We start from the raw sequence: 23503 nt of genomic DNA, 5'->3' as shown, positions 1-23503 counted from the left end.
ATTCAAAAGCTTTAGTCAGAAATTATAGATTATCCTATCGTCCGAATGAGACATATCATTCGTATAAAAACCAAGGGTCTTTGCGGGTAAGCCACGATGGCTTAGTGTATATATTAGGGTCATATATAATTAAGGTTCTAAAGGTTTAGAGTGCGTGATTCCTTTCTATTTCCTATTCCTTGTGTGGTTGCGGATTTAGGACAGAGACCTTCAGTCGACAGTCTTCATTCTTAACTATACATGATTCATACCTGCCAAGCGATTATACAAAGGCCTGGTGAGGACCATGCTATCAAATTTCATCGCTAATAATCGGAACACTCATACTACTAATATTCACTAAACGTGGTGCAAAAATGTTCGCAATAGTGATAACAAGGACGAAACCGGGAACATTAAAAACGTGTATATGGAACGCACTCTCATCCCGAACAACCATCCCTTCCAAATCAATCCAACATCTATGAAAGCAAGGAGCCCAACAACGTCAGTTGACATGGGCTGGCTTGATCCTCACCATACAAATTTCATGTAGAGACCCTACGCCTTAACCAATCGACTAACAAAATCCTTACAACTTATAAGGACAGATTCCCGAATCATCCCTGGCATCTAGAATCCTAAGTGCCTACGTAAGAAATATCATGCTCGTTCCTAGCCCAAAATAGAGATAAGAAACGAGAAGCAAAGGACATCAAGGGTAACCTAGAGATTTATAATCTTTCCGAAGTGGATTTCGGAAGTCCTTTCGAAATGTTACCTATACGTGGCAAGTCGAGTTTGGAATTAACTAATGCAGCCATTTCCATAGCCAGACCACCAAGGACACTAAGTTCCAACAAAAACACCGAAGGCATCTGGTCAATGGAATGACCTAGTAAGTATGAGAGTTATCAAACCAAGACTTGAACCTCAGAGAACGCCTATCCAACTCATAAAGAGGAAAGGTTAAGTGTCCATAGAAATAAGCAAAGATCAACATCCCACAAGTTAAGAATCCCGCAGTAAGAAACTCTCATGACAACCTAAAAAGTATGAGGGTGACTACATCACGTGACCTTAACCCTAGCGATACTAGTGTTCGCCTTAGGGTTTAGAGGCACTACTTTTGGGGCTTCAAGTATACGATCCTCATTAACCGTGCCCATCAATTCACCTCCCCATATAGAACGCGAAGGCATAATACCTCTATGTTTGTAACGCACGTGTTTCTGGGCTAAGAATTAATGGTGATGTAATAGTCTAGGTCGACCATTGTAACCTATTTTAAAGTAATAAAGATTAATTACTTGAATATTATGTGAATTATGTGCTTTTGTGTGCTTATTACTTGTTTATAATAATATAATAAATAAAGGATAAAAATAAGCGTCTAAAATAAAATGTTAGATAAAACCGATATCTATGAAGAAAGTTGTAGTGGCCATGACAAGGATTCCGGAGATATAAAGAACGCCGAAATCCGAGTTATAACGAAGAAGTTATGGACTGTCGAAGTTTCGCGAGAAAATCGGCACGACGCTGTGCGACGTAAATAGTGAATTTACGATAGAGGACTTTTTGGCCTTAGTGATCTAAACGAAAGTCGTAGATTTTGTTAAATCGAGAGCGTGCATAAAAAGAAAGCCCAAATCTGACTTCGTATGAGGAAGTTATGATTTTTCTAAGTTTCGGATCGGCAGTGCACAGCCCGGAGTTCGAATATTAGATCGAGCGGTTATTAGCCGAAACAACCTAAACGAGAGTTGAAGATCTCGATAATAGTAGCGCAACGGTAAAAGATAGACGAAAACGGACATCGTATGAAGAAGTTATGGGTTTTAAAGGACTAATCTTGTCCCGGTCTGTTAAAGAATATAAATTTAAAATCGGTCGAGAATTAGCCGACAAAGTCTAAACGAAAGTCGTAGAGTATGGTGCCGCCTACGCGTGGATATAAAGAACGTCAAAAACAAAGCTTGTATGCGAAAGTTATGAATTTTAGAAGTCGGAGTGGGAAATCTCGAAGTTGGGTGCGAGGGGTACGCCCCGCGTACCTTCGGACGCCCTGCGCACCGAAGTACGCCCTGCATACGAAGGAGGTACGCCCCGCGTATTGACTTTTTCATCGGTCCTCATTGAGTACCGAAGGACGCGTGTTGTACGATGCTAGCATTACGCCCAACGTAGGTCCAAGGTACGCCCAGCGTACCGAGGCCTCGCAGGCTATAAAAGGAGGCCGAGGGCAGCCTCATTTTTCACTCATTTCTCACTTCTTTCTCTCACTACTTTCCCTCTCTAGCCCCCTAAAACCCCCCTAAAGCCTACGAAAACCCCTAGCCCCGAAGAAAGCCTCGGAGAGCCCGAAGTCTCCGAGAAAAAGAGTTTTTCGGTTCGAAACTCTGCCCGTGCAGAGCCCGGTTTTCAAGCAAACTTCCTGGTTTCGTCAAAGGAGATTATTCTGAGAAGCGAAGTGCTATCCGAATCACTCCTTATCAGGTGAGTGTATAGTCACTTTAATCTTACACATAGATATGAAGTATTTTATATAAATTACGTGCTATGTGTATATATATTATCTGTTTACTTGGGATCTATGCTGGATGAAACATCTGAACCTCTTTCTTCTCAGATCTGAACTTTTTCTTTTAGATCTAAACTTTCCTTCAAGATCTGAACCCTTTTCCTTCAGATCTTGACTTTCTCACTTCAGAGCTAAACTTTTCAGATCTAAACTGTATATGTATGTTTTATACTTTGAGATCTATGTTGTATGAAAGATTTACACTTTGTTTTTCCAGATCTGAACTGTATATGTATTTTATGTCTACAAATATGATGGATAAAACAAGGGTAGATGAAATAGTTCATGTGTGGTGAAATAAAATGATGAGAGGCCTCGATGTTGACGTTGGTCCAGTCATCTAGCGGAGTATGGATGACGGCCACAGACTTTTCTAGGAAGTCCAGTGGAACGCTAGCAGGCTCGCAACCTGTAGGTGTTTGTGAACGATGTATTCACCGGTGTACTCCATCCCCCCATGGTTGCCTTACAGACATATATGGCTGAGGAATCCCCTTAGCAGTAGTGTCCATCCTGATGAAATTCCTTATGATAGGTCCCTTATGATAGATGCTTTAGGGACGTAAGGTGAGGATAAGGGGAACGAGTAATCGGGTGAAATGATTGTTCAAAATAATAAACTTATTTATTGTGGGTTGAAAACCCTATATGCTCACCAGGCTCCCCAGCCTGACCCACTCAGTTTCTTGTATTACAGGTAGTGGCAAAAGCATAGTTGGATGACTTGACGAGAGATCATGGATTTTAGGCCAGATTGTGTTTTGTGGTCTACGATGTTTTTGGTTTATGCTTATGATCTGTATCGATGATTGACATCCCGAGTTTTTGTAATGTAATGAAAATACATTTCCTTAAGAAATGCTTTGATAAATTTTTATCATATTTTGTTTTAGGAACAAATTCTGCATCTCTTTTCTTAAGAAGTTACTCTGATTTTTATTAAAAAGCATAAACGAAATTGGTCTTTTCCGGCCGTAAAAATGGGGATGTCACAGTGTTGGGCTGAGATGATCAACACCCAACTAGCAAGAGGGCAAACACCGAACAACACTCTTACGGGCCCCGAGATCATTAGGGAAACGATGGAGAAAATAGCTCAAATCTAGGCACGACTCCAAGCATCACGAGACCGACAAAAGAGCTATGCTGATAAACGGTGAAAGCCTCTGGAATTTCAAGTCGAAGATTGAGTTCTCTTGAAGGTCTCTCCATGGAAAGGGATGATCCGTTTTGGGAAGCGATGAAACCTAAACCCGCGATACATCGGACCATTCGAGATTCTTGCCCGGATAGGTCTGGTGGCTTATAAGCTGCAGCTACATGCGGAGCTCAGCAACGTACATCCCGTGTTCCATGTGTCGAATCTGAAATAGTGCTTATCAGATGAAACCCTAGTCGTTCCTCTGGATGAGGTCGAAGTAAATGAGAATCCCGTGTTCGTCGAAGAGCCGGTTGAGATAATGGACAGGGAAGTGAAGCGTACAAAACAAAGCCGCATTCTGATTGTGAAGGTTCGATGGAACGCCAAGCGCGGACCAGAATTCACATGGGAACGTGAAGACCAAATGATGCAAAAGTACCCTCACCTTTCTCTAGTTCCGTAGAACAACTTTCAAAAGAAATTCGGGACGAAATTCCCTCTAACAGGGGGATGATGTCACAACTAGCATGTTTGGCTAGGAAATTCTATCTATATATGATCAACTCTTGATGTATCTTGTAACTTTTTAAGATTGATGCAATATGTGTTATTCACTTCAAAAATAAATGTTCAAATCAAAACACACTCGTGAAGCCCAAAACCTAATTCGATACATTTCATTCACTCAACTTTGGGTTGTAACCCTAATACCCCGGTTCAAACTCTTATTGGACTAGGACCCTCTTATTGGGCCTAATGGGCCAATAAAAATCTCAATTGGATTATTTTGGGTTAATGAACCTCATTTGGGCCCTAAACGGACCCACATTCATTAAACTATAGCATTTTGGGCCATAAGACTTTTTATGGGCCTTATTAGGCCTAAAATGTCTCACTTCGTTTTCATGGGCCTTATTGGGCCAAAAACCACATAATTAATTGTAATGGGCCGAAAACCCATTCCTTTTAACATTTTGGGCCGTAAACTCATAGGTGGGCCCACATGGATCAAAAATTTCTAATGGGCCAAAGCTATATCAAGCCCAAAGTCCATATTCTCTCATTTTTCTTCTCATTCTCGGTTTATATATAAAAATAAAAATAAATAATAAAATAAAGTTAGTTTGAATTAAAACTTGACACCTCATCTTTAACTAGAGGATCCCCATATTTAATCACATCACATACTTCCAAGAGTAAGAACCTTAATCCATCATGTATTAACCACCAAACTCTTCTCTCTTCTCTCTTCATACTCACGGCTGAGACCTCAAACACCCTCACATATTCCACTTTCAAGCACCAAAATTCTCTCTAGAACTCCTAGAATCTACTCATCCTCCCTCTCCAAATTCGTATGTGCTTGTGTGTGTGTGTTCAAGAAAACTTCATCAAAGACCATCATCTTGGTAAGCTACTTCCACTCAAGCAGTTTAACTTCATGTTTATGTTAAACTTATTTCTTTTAACACTCTATTTCGTGATTCATGCTGTTAGAACCTCCTAGAGTTCGAAAATCTCTCCAAGGAACTTGCTAGACTGAAAACAACATCACTCCCTCTCATCTCTTCACCAAAAACCGATACATCATCCCAAAGTGACTTCATACCCCTTACTTTCGGTTTTTACTATGTTTTAGGGGAGGATACAAGTTGATTTGTGTTAGATCTATGTGTTTATGCATGTTTACGTGTGTTTTCAATGTTATATGTGGTGATTATGTGATAAAACTTCATAAATCTCGAAAACTCTACCAAAACTTAGTGATGTTTGAAAACTAACACACAATATACAACTTACTATGAAGTGAAAGGAGTAAAGATGTTGTGGAACACTAGAAAACTAAACAAAACCGTTTAAGGGGCCATTTTTGACAAATGAACAAAAAGGTGAAGCCTTTAGGACATTCACGGTTTTTCAAGGACCAAAAGATTCATTCTTATGTAAAAATGAGTCCTAAAGATATTTACAATTTTAAAAGGGCCAAAAGTGTAAATTTTCACCAAATGGGCTTAAAGTTGGGCCTTCACGGTTTCATGGGCTTAAATTGTAAATTTTTTACTCTTGTGGATTAAATTTTCCTTTTAGACAAATTTGAGCCAAAAATGTAAATTTCGGTTAAAAGGGGGCTGAAAATGTCCATCTTTTAAACTTGGGCCGAAAAGTTAAATTTCTATACCTTTGGGCCGTAAATGTTAATTTTCATCAAATTAGGCCGAAAATGTAATTCTAACAAAAAGTGGGCTAAAAATGTTATTTTATTTAAAGTAAGCCCTTAAATGTAAACTTTTGGTCTTAATGGACCTAAAGTGTCATTTTTACCAAAAATGGGCCAAAATTGTAAATTTTCGGCTTAATGGGCCAAAAAATGCCATCATTACAAAAAGTGGGCCTTTAATGTCGTTTTGGTAAATAACTGAGCTAAAACAAACAACGTAATAACAAAAGGACTAAATACGTCATTTTCACTTTATTTGGGCCTGGAATATACCTTACATGTTTATTAGGCCTTAGTGGTCCATTTACATGCTTATTGGGTCTGGAATATACATTACATGTTTATTGGGCCTTAGTGGTCCATTTACATGCTTATGGGGTCTGGAATATACATTACATGTTTATTGGGCCTTAGGGGTCCATTTACATGCTTATCGGTCACTTGTAAACTTAAAACATACACGAAAACATTATTTACTGCGTTACATAGTGGGATACAATATTCGTGTAAGCATAGTTAAGGTTCTTGTGAGACGTTCTTTCATCCGTACCTACCTAGTGTACAACCTTTAGTCTTGTAATTATAACCAGAGTCTAGTGGAGGGAGAGCGAGAGTTTGTGTATAGATCAATACGGGGTTGACAACCCCTCACCTGAGCTGTTCGTTACAGCTAGACTAGGCCAGTCTAGGGTGACAAATGTCTTACCTTAAACAAGTCGACGCCTGAAAAACGTCATGACAGGCAATTCCTTCATATCAAGCATGGTTATAACGACTCACATAGAAATTAACTCCACTGTAAAATTTACGGAATACATATACATTTCTGTAGTTACAATACTATACAAACACCATTTTACGGTCTTTGGGTTTAAGACCGCAACACTTTTACAAGCAGAAAATATCGGATTTTCTGGGGAAAACTTACATTATACAATTACCTTCTATTTACAACAGAAAACATAGGAATTCTGGAAAACACTCTTTATTCATTTTCAAAACAGAAACACACATGCTTTAATACAAGATTTGATACAAAACGTTCAAACCACTTATTTCTTTTGCAGAACATATCAGATTTTCAGGTGTTTACAAAGTGATACAAACTTCTCATACAAATATGCTTATGAACTTGCCAACATTATATATGTTGATGTTTTCAAAATAACTTGTATTATTAGGAAATCGTTAAGCAGGTTGGCCTTCAAGAACTCTTGGATTTTGATGTATTTTTGCTATTATCGTACACTTATATTTGGGAATGAATTTTGTAAACCGAAACACTGATGTAAACAATCACAGTTGTATTATTATATGTGTGATGATGATGTTATCTTGATTCAATTATGTACACTGTGATGGTATTACAAGATGAAGTCACCCAACCCCCCAGACATTTCCGCCGTTCCGGTTCGGGGGTGTGACAGATTGCATGCTGAGAAAGACAGATGAGAAGAAGAGTAGAGTCAAGGACGAAGCCTACTACGTGGAGAGGCTTGAGGAAGTTAGATAAAAAACTAAGGGAATATCTCTGGTTGCAAAGGGAATGGATGATGAGGAGGGTGTTGCATTTAGTGTCTAAGCGCATAACTATAACTGGGATGTACTTGACCCGATTGTAGCATGGTCCTTTTTGGGTTGCCTTCACAAGTGCAATTTGATAGGATGGATTTTGAGAATAAGGTTATTTATGGTTTATTAATATATTACAAGTATAATATATTAATATGAAATCATATTATTTAATTAGTATTGATCAAGAATTAATTTGGAATTAATTTTGTGGTCAAAAGAGACTAATTAAATATATGGGGATTGATTATGTAAATCAATGATTCTTGTAGTGTGGGCTAATGATCCATGATTATTTAGATGGGCTAAACCAATATGTTAATCCATGGATAGTCCATGGAGGTTAAACCCATGGAGCATAAGAATGTGGAAAGTCATGGAGCATTAGGGTTTACAAAGTGTAACCCTAGCATTTGTCACACTATAAATAGAGTACCCTAGAGAAAATCGGTTGCCCCATCATTCCAAGAGAGTGATACATGATTTTGAGCTTGCTAACATATTCTCTCAAGACTCCTTTTGCATATTGGTGTTTGTGAACCAATAGAGGCATCACACTTGAGGTGCTCAAGTTTTCAAAGGTCATGAACTCTACCCTACTCAAGAGGTAAGCATCCAAACTAAGTTTTATTATATAGCTTCAATTGTATGCTAGCTAGGGTGAATGCTTTGGAAAAACAAAATGCATGTATAATTAGAGAAAACATAGATCTAAAGCATTTAAGGTTGCATGTGCACCATAGGATTGTTATAGTGCTCAAAACCCAACAGTGGTATCAAAGCCTAGGATTGTTTTCTATTATATTTGATGCTTACTAATTTTTCAAAGCTGAAAAAGTCAAATTTTTGGCTTCTGACTGCTGAACTCGCCGAGTCCATGAACTGACTCGACGAGAGTCCACTCAGTAAAAGAGCAACTCGACGAGTCCAGTTTATGCACTCGTCAAGTAGCAGGCTCTGGTTGCAAAATTTCGAGTTTCTTGGTCTGGTTTGGATTGGGAACACTACCACAAAGTGTTTTGGATCATTGGAAATGTTTTTTATAATGTAGTAGTGCTTGTACCCATCCAACTACAAGATAATTGTCAAAGTTTTAAAATAATTGTTGTTGTTATATGATAAACAAAATTGCTGTCAAATTGTTGACTTGAAATTATCTTGATTATGAGTTTAGTTAGATCATAAATTATGTGATAATTTTAGTTGTTAGAAAAATGATATAAATGAATTTTAATGACCTCCATAACTTGTCCTCAAGTTATGGAAAATGAAAAGTCTCATACATTAAAATGGCATTAAACTCATATGTTATGAAAATGAAAGGACAATTGTCAAATATTAAGATAATAGGTTAATTATTTGTATTATTTGATATGAATTGCCTTGCTACATGAGTTAGATTAGATCAATAGAATATTATACGATAATTTTTCCTTGTTAGAATTGATCTAAATATTCTTTAATGAGTTCCATAACTTGTCCTCAAGTTATGGAACATGAAAAGTCTTTTCATAATTGTTTTTAATGAACTCCATAACTTGTCCTCAAGTTATGGATTATCAAGAGTCTTTTCATAAAACACACATTAAACTCATAAGTTAAGGACATGAAGAGTTTTGACAAGTTTCAAAACTTGCCCTCAAGTTTTGGAATTTATAAAGTCTCACTTTTGAAACATTTAAATTCCAAACCTTAGAATTATAAAAGTTTAAAATTAAACCCTTATAGTTTATAATATTAAAAGTTTAATAATATATATATATATGTATAAGACAAGTCAGTGTTACCATTAGTAGGCCTCATTCACGAAGCCGGTCTATAAGGGGGGTATAAGGTTACTGCCTATAAAATGGTAGTATAATGGGTGTCCACTCTCACACACCGCTTCCTTGACTGGTGGAGGGTCGTTAGCCGAACAGGTAGGATAAGACATTAATTCTCCCTCATTAAAAGTATGATGATAAATATAAAATAACTAAACTTTTATTAAATTCCCAATCTTAGTTACTTTAGGAAAATATGAAAATGGTGCTAATCGATGAAATTTCACTTTGCACCCTGTTAAGTTGTTAGTGGAGAGTGTGTGGTTAACCGGCACACTAATCTAGGACTGACAGTGTGTGGCAAAGGGTAGCTTGATGTTAATCATAGATCAATGGAGCGTGTGTGGTTAACCGACACATTGATTAGGTGATTTGTGAAATTGGGTGTACCAAGCTAATTTGCATGGTTATTCACACCTTGTTTGTGATCCTCGGCATCCCAGTCACAAACTTGAAGGGCACAATCGAGATTTAAACATGCCATTGAAAAATTCAATGAATCTTAAAGATCTAGGAATTTCAAACCAATTAAAACTTAATAATTTATTTCATTTTTCATGGTGGAAATTGGTAAATCGTCATTTACCAACCTTCAAATATTTTACAATTGGATTACGACATCCCTCTTCGCAATTGTAAAATATTGTGTTGGGTCCTAGCCTTAATATTTCGTTTTGGGTGTTATATTAAGGACTTAAATCACCTAACTTGAATTTCTCCCTTATAGATGTCTAGGTCAGACAACTATGGTCTTCTCGAATCTGTTGGAAAAGGCTTTCCACATGAAGATGATATTCCACAATATCATACTTCACTTCCTCCACCTCCTCTAATTATTCTCCCTAACCCACAAGTTCAAAGACTTGAAAAGTTCAAGGTCACTCAAACCCTATTGGCTAGCAAACACCAAGATGGAAGGTCTGTGTGTGCACATGTCTTGAAGATGAAGTCACACATTGACAGGCTGTGAATGTTAGGAGTCGTTGTGTCGAGGAAGTTGGTTGTTGACTTGGTTCTTCAGTCACTTCCCGAGTCGTATAGTCAGTTTGTTAAAGACTACTACATGACAGACCACGACGTGACCCTTATTGATCTTACCTATTTTCTAATTGCTACTGAATCTGCAAGGATTTGGCGCACTGGTAATGCAAATGTGATTGAAAGATCTGCTTCCCAAACTTCCATAGACATTGACAATGGAAACATTAGAAGTCCAGAAAAAATTTCTCTTTCCGAGAGAAAGGGAAAGGCTAAGTCTGAGATTGTCCCGTGTACCATTTCCAAAGAGTCCATTTGTTTTTATTTCCAAGAGAAGGGACATTGGTTGTGAAGCTGTCGTATCTACTTGAAGGACCATAAGGATGGTAAAGTCAAAAAGTTTGACTCTGCTTCAGGTAAGTCCACTATCTAACTCTATTAAGTTACTATTTGGAGATTCTTAATACATGATGTGACAGGGTCGCATTTTGATGCTTTGTAGGATCAAAGAAAAGAAAGGAAGCTTAAAAGAAGAGTGAGCTGAATCTGATCGTGAAAAAATGGATTTTGATCGCCTGATTCGATGATCGGATTTTTGAGCTGCTTAAGAGTTATGATAGATTGCTTAGAAATTTGTAATAACATAGTTTTCATATGTAATTGCACTGTAAGGAAAAGTTTTTCCGCATTTTATAAATAATTAAAAATTTTGATTTTATGTTATCTTATATCTCCTTACAATGGCATTTGTGGAAAATTGATGTTTGTATTTTTAGCAATATGGATTTGATTCTTTTGTTTGTGGTAGTTTCTAAATTTACCAAATAAGGAAAGATTCTCATCACCCAAATTTCAGTTGGATAGAAACTTGGAATCATGCAACTTGTATTGTATGATGAACGAGAACCTTCATCTTTAGGAAATTAAGACTAATATCTTGTTCACATGTATATGTGAGTCAAGTGAAGGACTAGAGATCGGGTACACTTGGTTGTGCGCTGGTCAGGTGTACCACAAAGAACAATAAGACTATTTGTCATGATTTACTAAAGTTAGTAAATATGGTTATGCATACAAGATTAAGTATAATTCTGAGTCATTGAAAAGTCTCAATATATAGCAGAACGAATAAGAAGAATCAAAGTCAGCAGAAAGATAAAAGTTTCTCTAATCTGAAATGATGGGAGAGTACTTGAGTATCGTGTTTTATGATCATCTTAATGATTATGAAAACCATATCACATTTTGATCCTCTATGGACATCTTAGTGCATTTGTTTGGCTAAGAAGAGGAATCAAGAATTGTTGAAATGGTTAAATCAATTAAGATTATTCATACTTCGTTCCAAAATCAAATCTTAGAGTCATACTCCAAGATTGTATATTGAGTGACATATCAACAAATGTAGAGTAAAATGTTTTCTACTCTTGTACATTTGAAATTGGTAAGTTGTAATGTTTTGGATAAAACAAAGATCAACTAAGACCGATTGTCAATAGTGTTTGTCTTGATAAGAAACCGCACTAACTCTTGAATATTCGTTTGTCAAGTAATGTTTCTTGACAAAGAGAAACTTATGTGTCAAGAGGTCAGTGGGAGTCTTAAAGATCTTGAAAAGTTTCAAGAACTAATCAAGAGTAAACATATTGTTAATCACTAGCACACAACTTGAGGTTTGTAACCTATCGTGTTGACATATTCTTATTTTGTGCCAATTCCAGTTGGTATGTGAGTTCTATGAGTTCTCAACTGTTTGCATAACAACTTGGAAGACATGGTAGGCCCTTGTGCTACCGAGTGGCAAGGAATTAAGATTAGATAGGTTCACTCCATATGAGTTTGGAATTGTCACTAACCTTGTCTTATGATTATGGTTATGAAAATTTCACATGGATAGGAACACATACACCATAAAATCTAAGTGTCATAAGGTTTCTCTCAAATTCATGAAAATGATTGTGAGGAAACACTTTCACTAAGTAGATTTGAAGGAGATAGCATTTGTGATATTTGCATTCTCAAATTCGATTATGATTACGACATCCCTCTTCATAGTTCGAATTGTGAGAAATGACAAAAGGTCTAAACATTCAGAACTTATTGCTGGAAGTTCTGAAATAGTTTAGACACACATGTGAGCTATCTAAGGAAAGGTGTATGACTTTGAGAAGCTTAGATAAAGGCTTATCGAAGCATCTCGTATCAGAAATCTGAACTTTGGTAAGAAAGTCAATAAGTATTGATTTCTATAAGTCCAGCTGATTTTGGATACATGTCAAAGCTAAGTGGAGAATAAGTGTTATGCCAGTAAGATAATAATTATTATGCTAGTGGGAGCATAATTATTATGGTAAGTGTTGCAAGTTAGCAATGTTAATTATAGAAAAAAAAGTTTTCAATTCGCAAAGTTGCATGGTTGAAAAGTTGTTTTCCTATAATTAAGGGAGTGGAATATATACTTCATTTCAATTCTAAAAGTTTAGATTGAGATTTTAATCAACTTCATTTCAATTCTAAAAGTTTAGATTGAGATTTTAATCAAATTTAGTCAAAGATTTATATGAATACCATGTTGAAATGCTTCAACATTGGAAATTCTATATATGGAAAAATTATAGCAAAAGATTGATCAAGTATCATGTCTTTATGTATGTTAACACGCTGTCGCGCACGTATTAAGCAAATAAATTTATCACTGCTGGTTTCACTAAAAGAATATAGCACAGGGAAGCAGGGTCGAATCCTCAGTGACACAGCCTAAAAGTCAATGCATTTTTGCATCAGGCACATCTAGTCAAAAAACAAAATATAAAAGGGGGTTTCAATTAAAACTAAAAACTAATAATGCAGTGATATTAAAATTAAATGAAAATCAATAATAAAAACAGTTTCAGTTCTGCTGCGACTTTCCTAATCATGCAACTAACCCATATCTGATTATTTGAGATGCGTTCTATCTAAGCTGTTATTGAGAAAAACTAACAAGCTCTAGTAATTTCTCTTTTACCTAAATTAGTTAATCAAAACAAGCTCTTCAATTAACCCTAACTTTTTACTGTCTAATCAAACAAGCTCTTAATTAAGATCAGAAAAGTTGCATTATAATCTATGTAAAATTCCCAGCAATATCCAATACTTCTCACAGCTCGGAAGCGTAAAGATATGATTTTTCAGTTTATAATAAAGTCAAATCCCAAACACAGAACCGATTTATTACTTGTTACTTTTTACCAGTTAATTAGAACAATTACGGATTCTATTGACTGATTAACAGGAATGATTAAACCCTAATTAGGTGATCAGACTAACAAGAATCAAAACCAAGCATTCATTAAGAACAAAACTGAAGAATGTAGATAGAAACACAAAACAAAAACTAGATCTAATGGTCAATCACATGAAAAGTACTCGTTTTTGCAGAACTGAAAACTAGGGTTTAGCCAGACATGACCAAAATCTGATAAAAAGCAAATGAAAAGAGACATCAAACAACTAATCTTACTAATCTACTTGAAGGAGATGATCCACAGTCTTCAGATCTTCAGAAATCGTTGAAATCGGAGAAGAAACACCTCCAAAATCGTATTTTCATCGTCTGGTACCTCTGGAATCGCCAACTTAGGGTCTATTTATACGTACAACAGCAAGAGCGACGTGCATGCGATCGCATTGGCACAGCCTGCGATAGCAAGTTTTGAAGAAAACACGTCTCGTGCCTTTTTAATGAAGTAGGATGCTATTTTGGCACTTTTTGGCCAACCTGCGATCGCATGTACACAACCTGCGATTGCAGGTTTTCATTTTTCACTTCCGAATGAATTTTTGACACTAAAAAACCTCGAATCCATGCTGCGACCTAACCTGCGATTGCATAAAGGCTCCATGCGATCGAATAAAGGCAACATGCGATTTCATCTTGTGTCTAAGACGTCCGAAATTTCGTATACTTTTCAGATCATTTTGAATCTCATCAATCGGAGTTACGGTTCATGAGATATGGTCAAAATACTTACAGAGGGTCAAAGCTGCCAGCAACATCCTTTAACTTTAGATTGCAGATTTTATCTTCGTGTGATCAATTCGATCGAATGTTTCTTGACCAAAATATCTTTCAAGCATTCCTCAACATACTCCATAAGTTGCAAGCTCCATTTTAAGCTCCAAACATGCATCCAGCTGCTCCCAAAGCGCTGCTCCACTAGTACTATCTGAAATTGACAATAAAATATGAGCAGTAAGGGAATTCTAACGAAATACATGAGCTGAGCATTATTTAAATAAATGATATGAAAAAGTACAAAATATAATGCTAAAATGATAATAAAACTACCATATAAGATGCATAAAATGGCATCTAACAAATCTCCCCAAGCTTAAACCTTACTTGCCCTCAAGTAAGAAGACGATAAAAACATTATAAACAAATGGAAAGATGTAGATGACCTAATAAAAATAAAATAAAAAGAAAACTTAAACTAAAATACTTCACTCTTTTTTTTGTTCATATGATCATATTTCACAACGAGGAAACTCCAATGAAATCACTACCTAGATAGCAGTCTCAATACTTTGATATTAACGATTCAGATTTCATATTTAATGAGTTAAACCAAGCTTGAGCAAATAAATTTTACGACGAATTAAATTTTGTGAAAATAGTGTATTTTTAAAAATAATTTCACAAAAATTCGTTTATAAAAACTTAGCTTGAACAACCCCTCCTTTTTTTCCGAACTCGTCCAGTAAACGCGGTAAGCTCCATTATGGACAGAAAATCCAAGCTTATCCCTATGATTCCACTATCGAGGGATCAATCTCATTATACCACACATCTTCTTCGTCTTGATCAACTCTTCAGATTTAACTTGTTTGCTTCTTGATTTCGACTTGAACTTGACTTGGATTTGACTTTGAATTGTAGATTTCTTTAAGTTGTTTGATGTACCATTTCTAACATATATATTGACTAGGCGCGAATTTTACTTTGAGGCCCACCATATCTTCAATATTTCAAAAATGATAACTATTTTGTGGGTATAACAAGAGTTCCCTCCCAACCTCAAAAGGCACAGAAACTATAGGGTTCAGTACTTCAAGGAATGATAAGAGTTATTCAATCTAGGTTCTTTTTAAGGCATTTAAGGAAATTATTTTCAAAACACTGTTCGTTTTTCCATCCCACACTTTCATTGTAAAAATTATCTGACTCTTATGTTGGTTCATATTGAAAACATTTAAACCACTTGAAAAGATAATTCTTCAAATTGATTGTAATGAGACCGTTATTTTCGGTAACTATCACACTTCATCTTAATAGAGCTATCGAATGTAAATAATATCCTCATCTCATGTAAATTATTTCAATTTAATTTTTTTTTAATTTTGATATGCATAAAATACAAAATAACAAGAGATAAAAATCTTTTTGGGTTTTTGATTTATTAAATGCAATGCAGAAAATAAAATGCAAACAGAAAAATAAAATTTGAAAATTTTTAAATGAAAAACTGAAAAATTAAAATTTTTAACAAAAAATGCAAATTTTTACACTAACCCCCTAAAGCTTAAAATGATGCATTGTCCTCAATGCTTAGAGAGGAATGAACAACTCAATAAAGAATATAAGGGCAAAAAGGTGCAGCTAGGAATGAATGTACGTGATAAGTTGGTAGAAATTTGATTTTGACGACAATGTGGCGAAAAATCTGAATTTCAGCGACTTTGAAGATCATCTAATTTCCCCAAGCTTGCTTGGAACTGCGACTATCTCTTTATTGAAAGCATAAAAACTAAAAACTACTCATTGGGTTACCTCCCGGAAAGCCGCCCATTTTTAAAGTCGTTGGCTCGACTTTGTCCAACCATATTATTAAATGGTGTGGTTGGGACTTCTCTGAAGCTCAACTGTTTTCCTTGTGACTCCAGATCCCTTCAAATATGGCAAGATGGGTGGATCTGGGACTTGTTCAACAATCGGGAAAAACTCCAGATTTTTATCAAATGACTCAAATTTTAGATTTTTGAGCCGTTTTCTTTTTCCATTCTTCTTGACAGCACCCAACTTCTTCTTTCTCTTCTTTTTCTTTTTTAGCTTCATGTCAGAAATCACCTTTTTCTCATCTTCCCCAAGCTTAGCTTTTTCCATCAGCTTTGTACCAGTTCCTCCAGCAGAATTCACATTATCTTTCATCTCCCCAAGCTTATCTATGCTCAGCTCCTTTAATGTATAATTATCTAGTTTCATGTCTAAAAATAAATCTTGCACAAAACCATTAGAAAAATCACAGCAGTCCTCAGAAAAAGGACTACTGATACCCAGATAATTAATATAAAATTTATCAATTGGAGTTTCAGAATCATTTATTTTAAAGTGCACAATATCACCATAAAACTCCATAGAAAGAGTACCAGCAAAAACATCAATCTTGGTTTTAGCAGTTTTCAAAAAAGGTCTTCCCAAAATAATTGAGTTTACATCTGAAGTGTCCAAGTTTCCCATGTCCAACATGTAAAAATCAGCGGGAAAATCAAATTATCCACTTGGACAAGAACATCCTCCTATACACCTTTTGGGTGTACTGTCGAGTGGTCAGCCAATTGGATAATTGTGTCGGTCTTTTGTAAATTTCCCATTTTTAATTTTTCAAAAACAGAATAGGGAAGGACATTGACTGAAGCTCCTAGATCAAGCATGGCTTTTGGAAAATCAAGGCTCCCCAATTTACAAGGAACTGAGAAAATCCCCGGATCCTTGCACTTTGGAGGCAAACCTTTTTGTAAAATAGAGGATATATTTTTGCTAGCTTTCACAATTTCATTAAATTTCATTTTTTTCTTAGAAACACATAAATTTTTAAGAAACTTAGCATAGTGAGGGATATGTTGGATAATATCTAAAAGTGGGATATTTACCTCAACCTTGCGGAAAATTTCCATCATATCCTCTTCCTCACGCTTGCGTTTCGTGCTTCTCAGTCGCGATGGAAAGGGCGGTAGTGTCTTGTACTCCTTCAGAATTGGCTTGGGTAGTGTTGGAGTTTTTTTTTCTGCCAGATTTTTAGATTCTTCTTCAACCAACACCTTTTCGTATTCTTCAGCTTCAACTCTTTTTTCTTTCTCTTCCACATCTCCTTCTTCCACCAGAACTTCTTTAAATTCTTCCTTAGATTCGTTTTCTGGTTCAGATGCACTTGGGCCTTCGTATGTTTTCCCGCTTCTCAAGGAAATGGCACTCACGTTGTGATTCGGATTGTTTTCTGTGTGCCCTGGTAATTTTCCTTGAGACTCCAGACGACCCACATATGTGGCAAGTTGAGACACCTGTTGCTCCAGATTCTTGATACTAGCTCTAGTTTCGGTCTGGAATGCTTGGGTGCTCGTGGCAAGACTCTTTACTATATCTTCTAAGGCCACACTGGAGCTACTAGGTTGATGTTGCAAGTTTTGATTCTAGAAATTCGAGTTCTGAAAGTTGGGTTGAAAGTGAGAATTTTGATGAAAATTTGTCTGCTGAAAACCCGGTTGCTGAAAATTCCGTTGCTGCTGAAATCCGGGTGGAGGCTGAAATTGTTGTTTCTTCTGATAATTATTCTAAAAATTCTGGTGGTAGCCCCCGACAACTTTTACTGCAACTCTATCCTCTTGCAATATTGGGCACATGTCAGTAGGGTGATCAGTCTTCAAGCAAATCCCACGTTGTTTCTTTGCAGCTGCTTTTTCTTTGGTCAGGAGCAGAACAGCTTTCGTCAATTCAGATATTTGAGCTTCCAGATGAACATTGTTGACTTCCTTGACACCTCTTGGTTGATCTGGATACCACTCGTCTTCATTTCCAAAGTGTTTAGACTCGATTGCCAGCTTTTCGATCAGCTCTCTAATTTCAGTTGGTGTCATATCACCCAAAGAACCACCACTGGAAGCATTTATATGACGTATTTTCATGGGTGTCAGACCTTCACAGAAACAGTTATAGAGATGGTAATCACTAATTCCATGTTGGGGGCAACGGACCAACAACTTCTTGAATCTCTCCCAGAAGGTATGTAAAGCTTATCTTTTTCCTTGTTTGATACCAAGGATTTCTCTTCTGAGACTGGAGACTCGCGTTTCTAGAAAATATTTGTCTAAGAACAGCTTCGCGAGCTCTGTCCAAGTGGTGATGGAACCAGATGGGAGTTCATATAACCATTCCCTTGCAGAATCTTGAAGGGAAAAGGGGAATGCCCTTAACTTTATCTGGTCTTCTGTGACAACATGAGGCTTCATTCCTGAACAAACCACATGAAATTCCTTGAGAAATTTATATGGGTCTTCGTTTTCCAATCCGTGGAATGTGGGAAGAAGATGAATCAGCCCAGATTTGAGTTCGAAGTTCTGGGCTTCTGGAAATGTAATGCAAAGGGGCTGCAGGTTGACCTGTTGAGTGGCCCACTCTCTAAGGGTCTTTTCTGCTTCGTCTCCACTCATAGTTAAGTCTTCAGATTCGGTTTCTGAAGAGTTTGTGGTTTCAGATTTAATGGAGGAAGGTGGGGAATAAGTTTTATAAGGGCTGTTTTGAGGAGAAGATGGGGGTACTTTTGGAAAAATCAGATCTGGTTCGTTCCACAAGGGAGTGCCTTGTGGTGTGGAGGTTTCTGGGGGTATGGAAGATGATGAACCAAAGAGACCAGCTGATGTTTCTTTCTTGCTGCCTCTTTTTTCAGTCTCCTTGCAGTTCACTCGATTTCTGGATCAAAAACTAAAGGTGTACCTGAACGAAAAATTCTTGGCATAAAACTAATAGAAAGCACCGTGTCCCCGACAACGGTGCCAATTTGTTAACACGCTGTCGCGCACGTATTAAGCAAATAAATTTATCACTGCTGGTTGCACTAAAAGAATACAACACAGGGAAGCAGGATCGAATCCTCAAGGACACAGCCTAAAAGTCAATGCCTTTTTGCATCAGGCACATCTAGTCAAGAAACAAAATAAAAAAGGGGGTTTTAATTAAAACTAAAAACTAAAAATGTAGTGATATTAAAATTAAAGGAAAATCAATAATAAAAACAGTTTCAGTTCTGCTGCGACTTTCCTAATCATGCAACTAACCCATATCTGATTATTTGAGATGCGTTCTATCTAATCTGGTATTGAGAAAAACTAACAAGCTCTAGTAATTTCTCTTTTACCTAAATTAGTTAATCAAAACAAGCTCTTCAATTAACCCTAACTTTTTACTGTCTAATCAAACAAGCTCTTAATTAAGATCAGAAAAGTTGCATTATAATCTATGTAAAATTCCCAGCAATATCTAATACTTCTGACAGGCTCGGAAGTGTAAAGATATGATTTTTCAGTTTATAATAAAGTCAAATCCCAAACACGGAACTGATTTATTACTTGTTACTTTTTACCAGTTAATTACAACAATTACAGATTCTATTGACTGATTAACATGAATGATTAAACCCTAATTAGGTGATCAGACTAACAAGAATCAAAACCAAACATTCATTAAGAACAAAACTGAAGAATGTAGATAGAAACACAAAACAAAAACCAGATCTAATGATCAATCACATGAAAAGTACTCGTCTTTGTAGAACTGAAAACTAGGGTTTAGCCAGACATGGCCAAAATCTGATAAAAACAAATGAAAAGAGACATCAAACAACTAATCTTACTATCTACTTGAAGGAGATGATCCACAGTCTTCAGATCTTCAGAAATCGTTGAAATCGGAGAAAAAACACCTCCAAAATCGTATTTTCGTCGTCTGGTACCTCTGGAATCGCCAACTTAGGTTACTGGAATGCTATCAGGGTCTATTTAGACGTCGAGCAGCAAGAGCGACGTCCATGCGATCGCATGGGCACAACCTGCGATCGCAGGTTTTGAAGAAATTGCGTCTCGTGCCTTTTTAATGAAGTAGGATGCTATTTTGGCACTTTTTGGCCAACCTGCGATCGCAGGTTTTCATTTTTCACTTCCGAATGAATATTTGGCACTAGAAAACCTCGAATCCATGCTGCGACCTAACCTGCGATCACATAAAGGCTCCATGCGATCGAATAAAGGCAACATGCAATTTCATGTTGTGCCTAAGACGTCCAGAATTTCGTCTACTTTTCAGATCATTTTGAATCTCATCAATCGGAGTTACGGTTCATGAGATATGGTCAAAATACTGACAAGGGGTCAAAGCTGCCAGCAACATCCTTTAACTTTAGATTGCAAATTTTGTCTTCGTGTGATCAATTCGATCGAATGTTTCTTGACCAAAGCATCTTTCAAGAATTCCTCAACATACTCCATAAGTTGCAAGCTCCATTTTAAGCTCCAAACATGCATCCAGTTGCTCCCAAAGCGCTGCTCCACTCGTACTATCTGAAATTGACAATAAAATATGAGCAGTAAGGGAATTCTAACGAAATACAAAAGCTGAACATTATTTAAATAAATGATATGCAAATGTACAAAATATAATGCTAAAATGATAATAAAAACTACCATATAAGATGCATAAAATGGCATCTAACAATGTAAGACATTATGAATCGTATCCCATATGCTTCAAGTATAGGATCGATTGCATATGCTATAATATTCATGTGTTCTAATTTTCCAAATGCCTAGGGCATTAAGAGTGAAAAAGGACTAGAATTAGATATGACTAAAGTTATTAAACAACTGCTAAGAACAATCCAAAGTTCGCTAAAGATTGGTTGCTTATGGATAGTTGGAAGTATAGTAATGGATGGACCATATTGACATTATTATGAATAGACAGGATTCTAAAGACTTCATCTGCATGGAATTGTCTTGTAACAATCTCTAAAGGAATGCTTTGTAATACCGTTGGTCAAGTCTCTGTGACTTTTGGTACCTAGAAATTACAAAAGGAATCTTTGCATAATAGTTTAGAACTAACACATTCTAATAGTGGCAAGAATTTGGTATTCTTACACTTAAAGATTTGGAATTGTGAAATGAGTTTAATTGTAAATCAAATTGATTTATTTCACAAAATAAGGATCATAGGTAAACATAGTGTGCATGCTTGAAGCATGGGATAACTATTGTTTTAATTCAAGTATTAAGTTGATCAATCGAAACATTATAAAATGAATACTGAGTAATCAATATGGTGATTAAATAAAAGGTGTTTTATTTACGCTCAAAAGTTTTGGGGCCATATAGGATTAGTATTATTCTTGTGTTTCACTATGCATGTTTTGACTTCCTGAATAATAATATTATTCAAACCATCCATAGTCGATCATACATTAGAAGTAAGAATGAAAGAAGACTGTCATGAGTTGGCTTGTAGATTGTCTAAGGTGTTAGGCATAGCAACAGTTTGCTACACCATTCATGAGTACTTCTAAAATAAGATTTGAGTATTGGATTCAACCCGCGCTCACTTGAATCACTTCATGGAATTTATCACGAGTGATCATGAGATGATAATATCATATAAGTCTTCAAACCTAGATATATGAGTTGCGGACTATGAATTATTTGTGCATTGATGATACGAAAACGCAGCAGTAACTTGATGTTATAAAACGTATCGTTGTTCATAATTTAATGAGTAGTTAGTACAAGCATATAATGTCGAAGTTTATTTGTTCCCTTTTATCCTAAGAGGATTAAAAGCGATATCTTGGGCCCCTCGATGATTCTGTTTTGACTATGTGCCAGGCCCGGTCAGAACTAAATTGATGTGTTCAGTTATGTTCTATGTCAGACGAATCGGAAATTGGGAAACAAACGGCTGGACAATAAGTATGACATTGTTCCATGTATTTGTCCAGCTGATATCTTGAGAACAGAGGATTATTTGATCACTTATCTAAAGGATGTGTCACTGACTGGGTCAGAGTTAACAGCGGCTTTTGAAAGCTTACGATTGCTAAGTCGGATCCTGAAGTCGCATTGGCAGTTATAGTTATTAGACTTATCCAAGTGGGAGATTGTTAGATTTGGTGTCTAAGCCCATAACTATAACTGGGATGTACTTGACCCGATTGTAGCATGGTCCTTTTTGGGTTTCCTTCACCAGTGCAATTTGATAGGATGGATTTTGAGAATTAGGTTATTTATGGTTTATTAATATATTACAAGTATAATATATTAATATGAAATCATATTATTTAATTAGTATTGATCAAGAATTAATTTGGATTAATTTTGTGGTCAAAAGAAACTAATTAAATATATGGGGATTGATTATGTAAATCAATGATTCTTGTAGTGTGGGCTAATGATCCATGATTATTTAGATGGGCTAAACCAATAAGTTAATCCATGGATAGTCCATGGAGGTTAAACCCATGGAGCATAAGAATGTGGAAAGTCATGGAGCATTAGGGTTTACAAAGTGTAACCCTAGCATTTGTCACACTATAAATAGAGTCCCCTAGAGCCAAAATCTGTTGTCCCAACATCCCAAGAAAGTGATACACGATTTTGAGCTTGCTAACCTATTCTCTCAAGCCTCCTTTTGCATATTGGTGTTTGTGAACCAATAGAGGCATCACACTTGAGGTGCTCAAGCTTTCAAAGGTCAAGAACTCTACCATACTCAAGAGGTAAGCATCCAAACTAAGTTTTATTATATAGATTTAATTGTATGATAGCTAGGGTGAATGCTTTGGAAAAACAAAATGCATGTATAATTAGAGAAAACATAGATCCAAAGCATTTAGGGTTGCATGTGCACCATAGGAGTGTTATAGTGCTCAAAAACCAACAGAGGGGACATATCAAATCTGGTCGTCAGGATCAGATGATGAGGAGATGCGAAACCCGACTCATGGAGCGATGTTCGCAAGGTTTGAGGAAGAGGATGAGGAGAATATCACAGGGAAATGCTTTGTTTCGACCACTGCTCATAAGTCTCCTATGACTTCGCATGTATGTTCTCTTTTACAATCCTTTAATATTACTTCTAGAGCACATAGTTCGAGGTTATTTGAGTTTGACGAAGCCATTTCATATGTTAATGATCTGCTTATTTCTGCTAGTAGTGATGCTGAAAGGTCCAAACCTTTAGTGCTAAAAACTCAGAGGATTTTGGAGGTCAAGAAGTCTAAAATAGAATGTTTAGATTTTAAATTGACAAATATCATGAGTGATAGAGATATCCTTAGTACTGATAATAAGATTTTGCTGTAAACAACGAAATATATACTATAATTCCGCTAAACGTCTGTATGGAAAAT

The 23503-nt window shown here is 36.3% G+C and overlaps 1 protein-coding gene and 1 non-coding gene across 2 annotated transcripts; one reads left to right on the top strand and one right to left on the bottom strand.

The window, feature by feature from the left end:
• Window positions 1–16853: 16853 nt before the first annotated feature.
• Window positions 16854–18761, bottom strand: LOC145127658 (uncharacterized). Its single transcript, XM_079062811.1, has 3 exons — window positions 18368–18761; window positions 17922–18247; window positions 16854–17744 (listed from the first exon to the last, which is right to left on the bottom strand). Exons 1-3 carry the CDS (start codon window positions 18759–18761, stop codon window positions 16854–16856), a joined length of 1611 nt encoding a protein of 536 aa, XP_078918937.1.
• Window positions 18283–18389, top strand: LOC145128121 (small nucleolar RNA R71). Its single transcript, XR_013716722.1, has one exon. It is a non-coding gene; the product is annotated as a small nucleolar RNA R71 (small nucleolar RNA).
• Window positions 18762–23503: the final 4742 nt, after the last annotated feature.

The sequence above is a fragment of the Lactuca virosa genome, chromosome 7 (genome assembly GCF_052849685.1).
Source record: "Lactuca virosa cultivar CGN04683 chromosome 7, Lactuca_virosa_CGN04683_v6, whole genome shotgun sequence".
In the NCBI taxonomy this organism is placed as follows: domain Eukaryota; kingdom Viridiplantae; phylum Streptophyta; class Magnoliopsida; order Asterales; family Asteraceae; genus Lactuca; species Lactuca virosa.
This window is presented reverse-complemented; position numbering and strand designations above follow the sequence as displayed.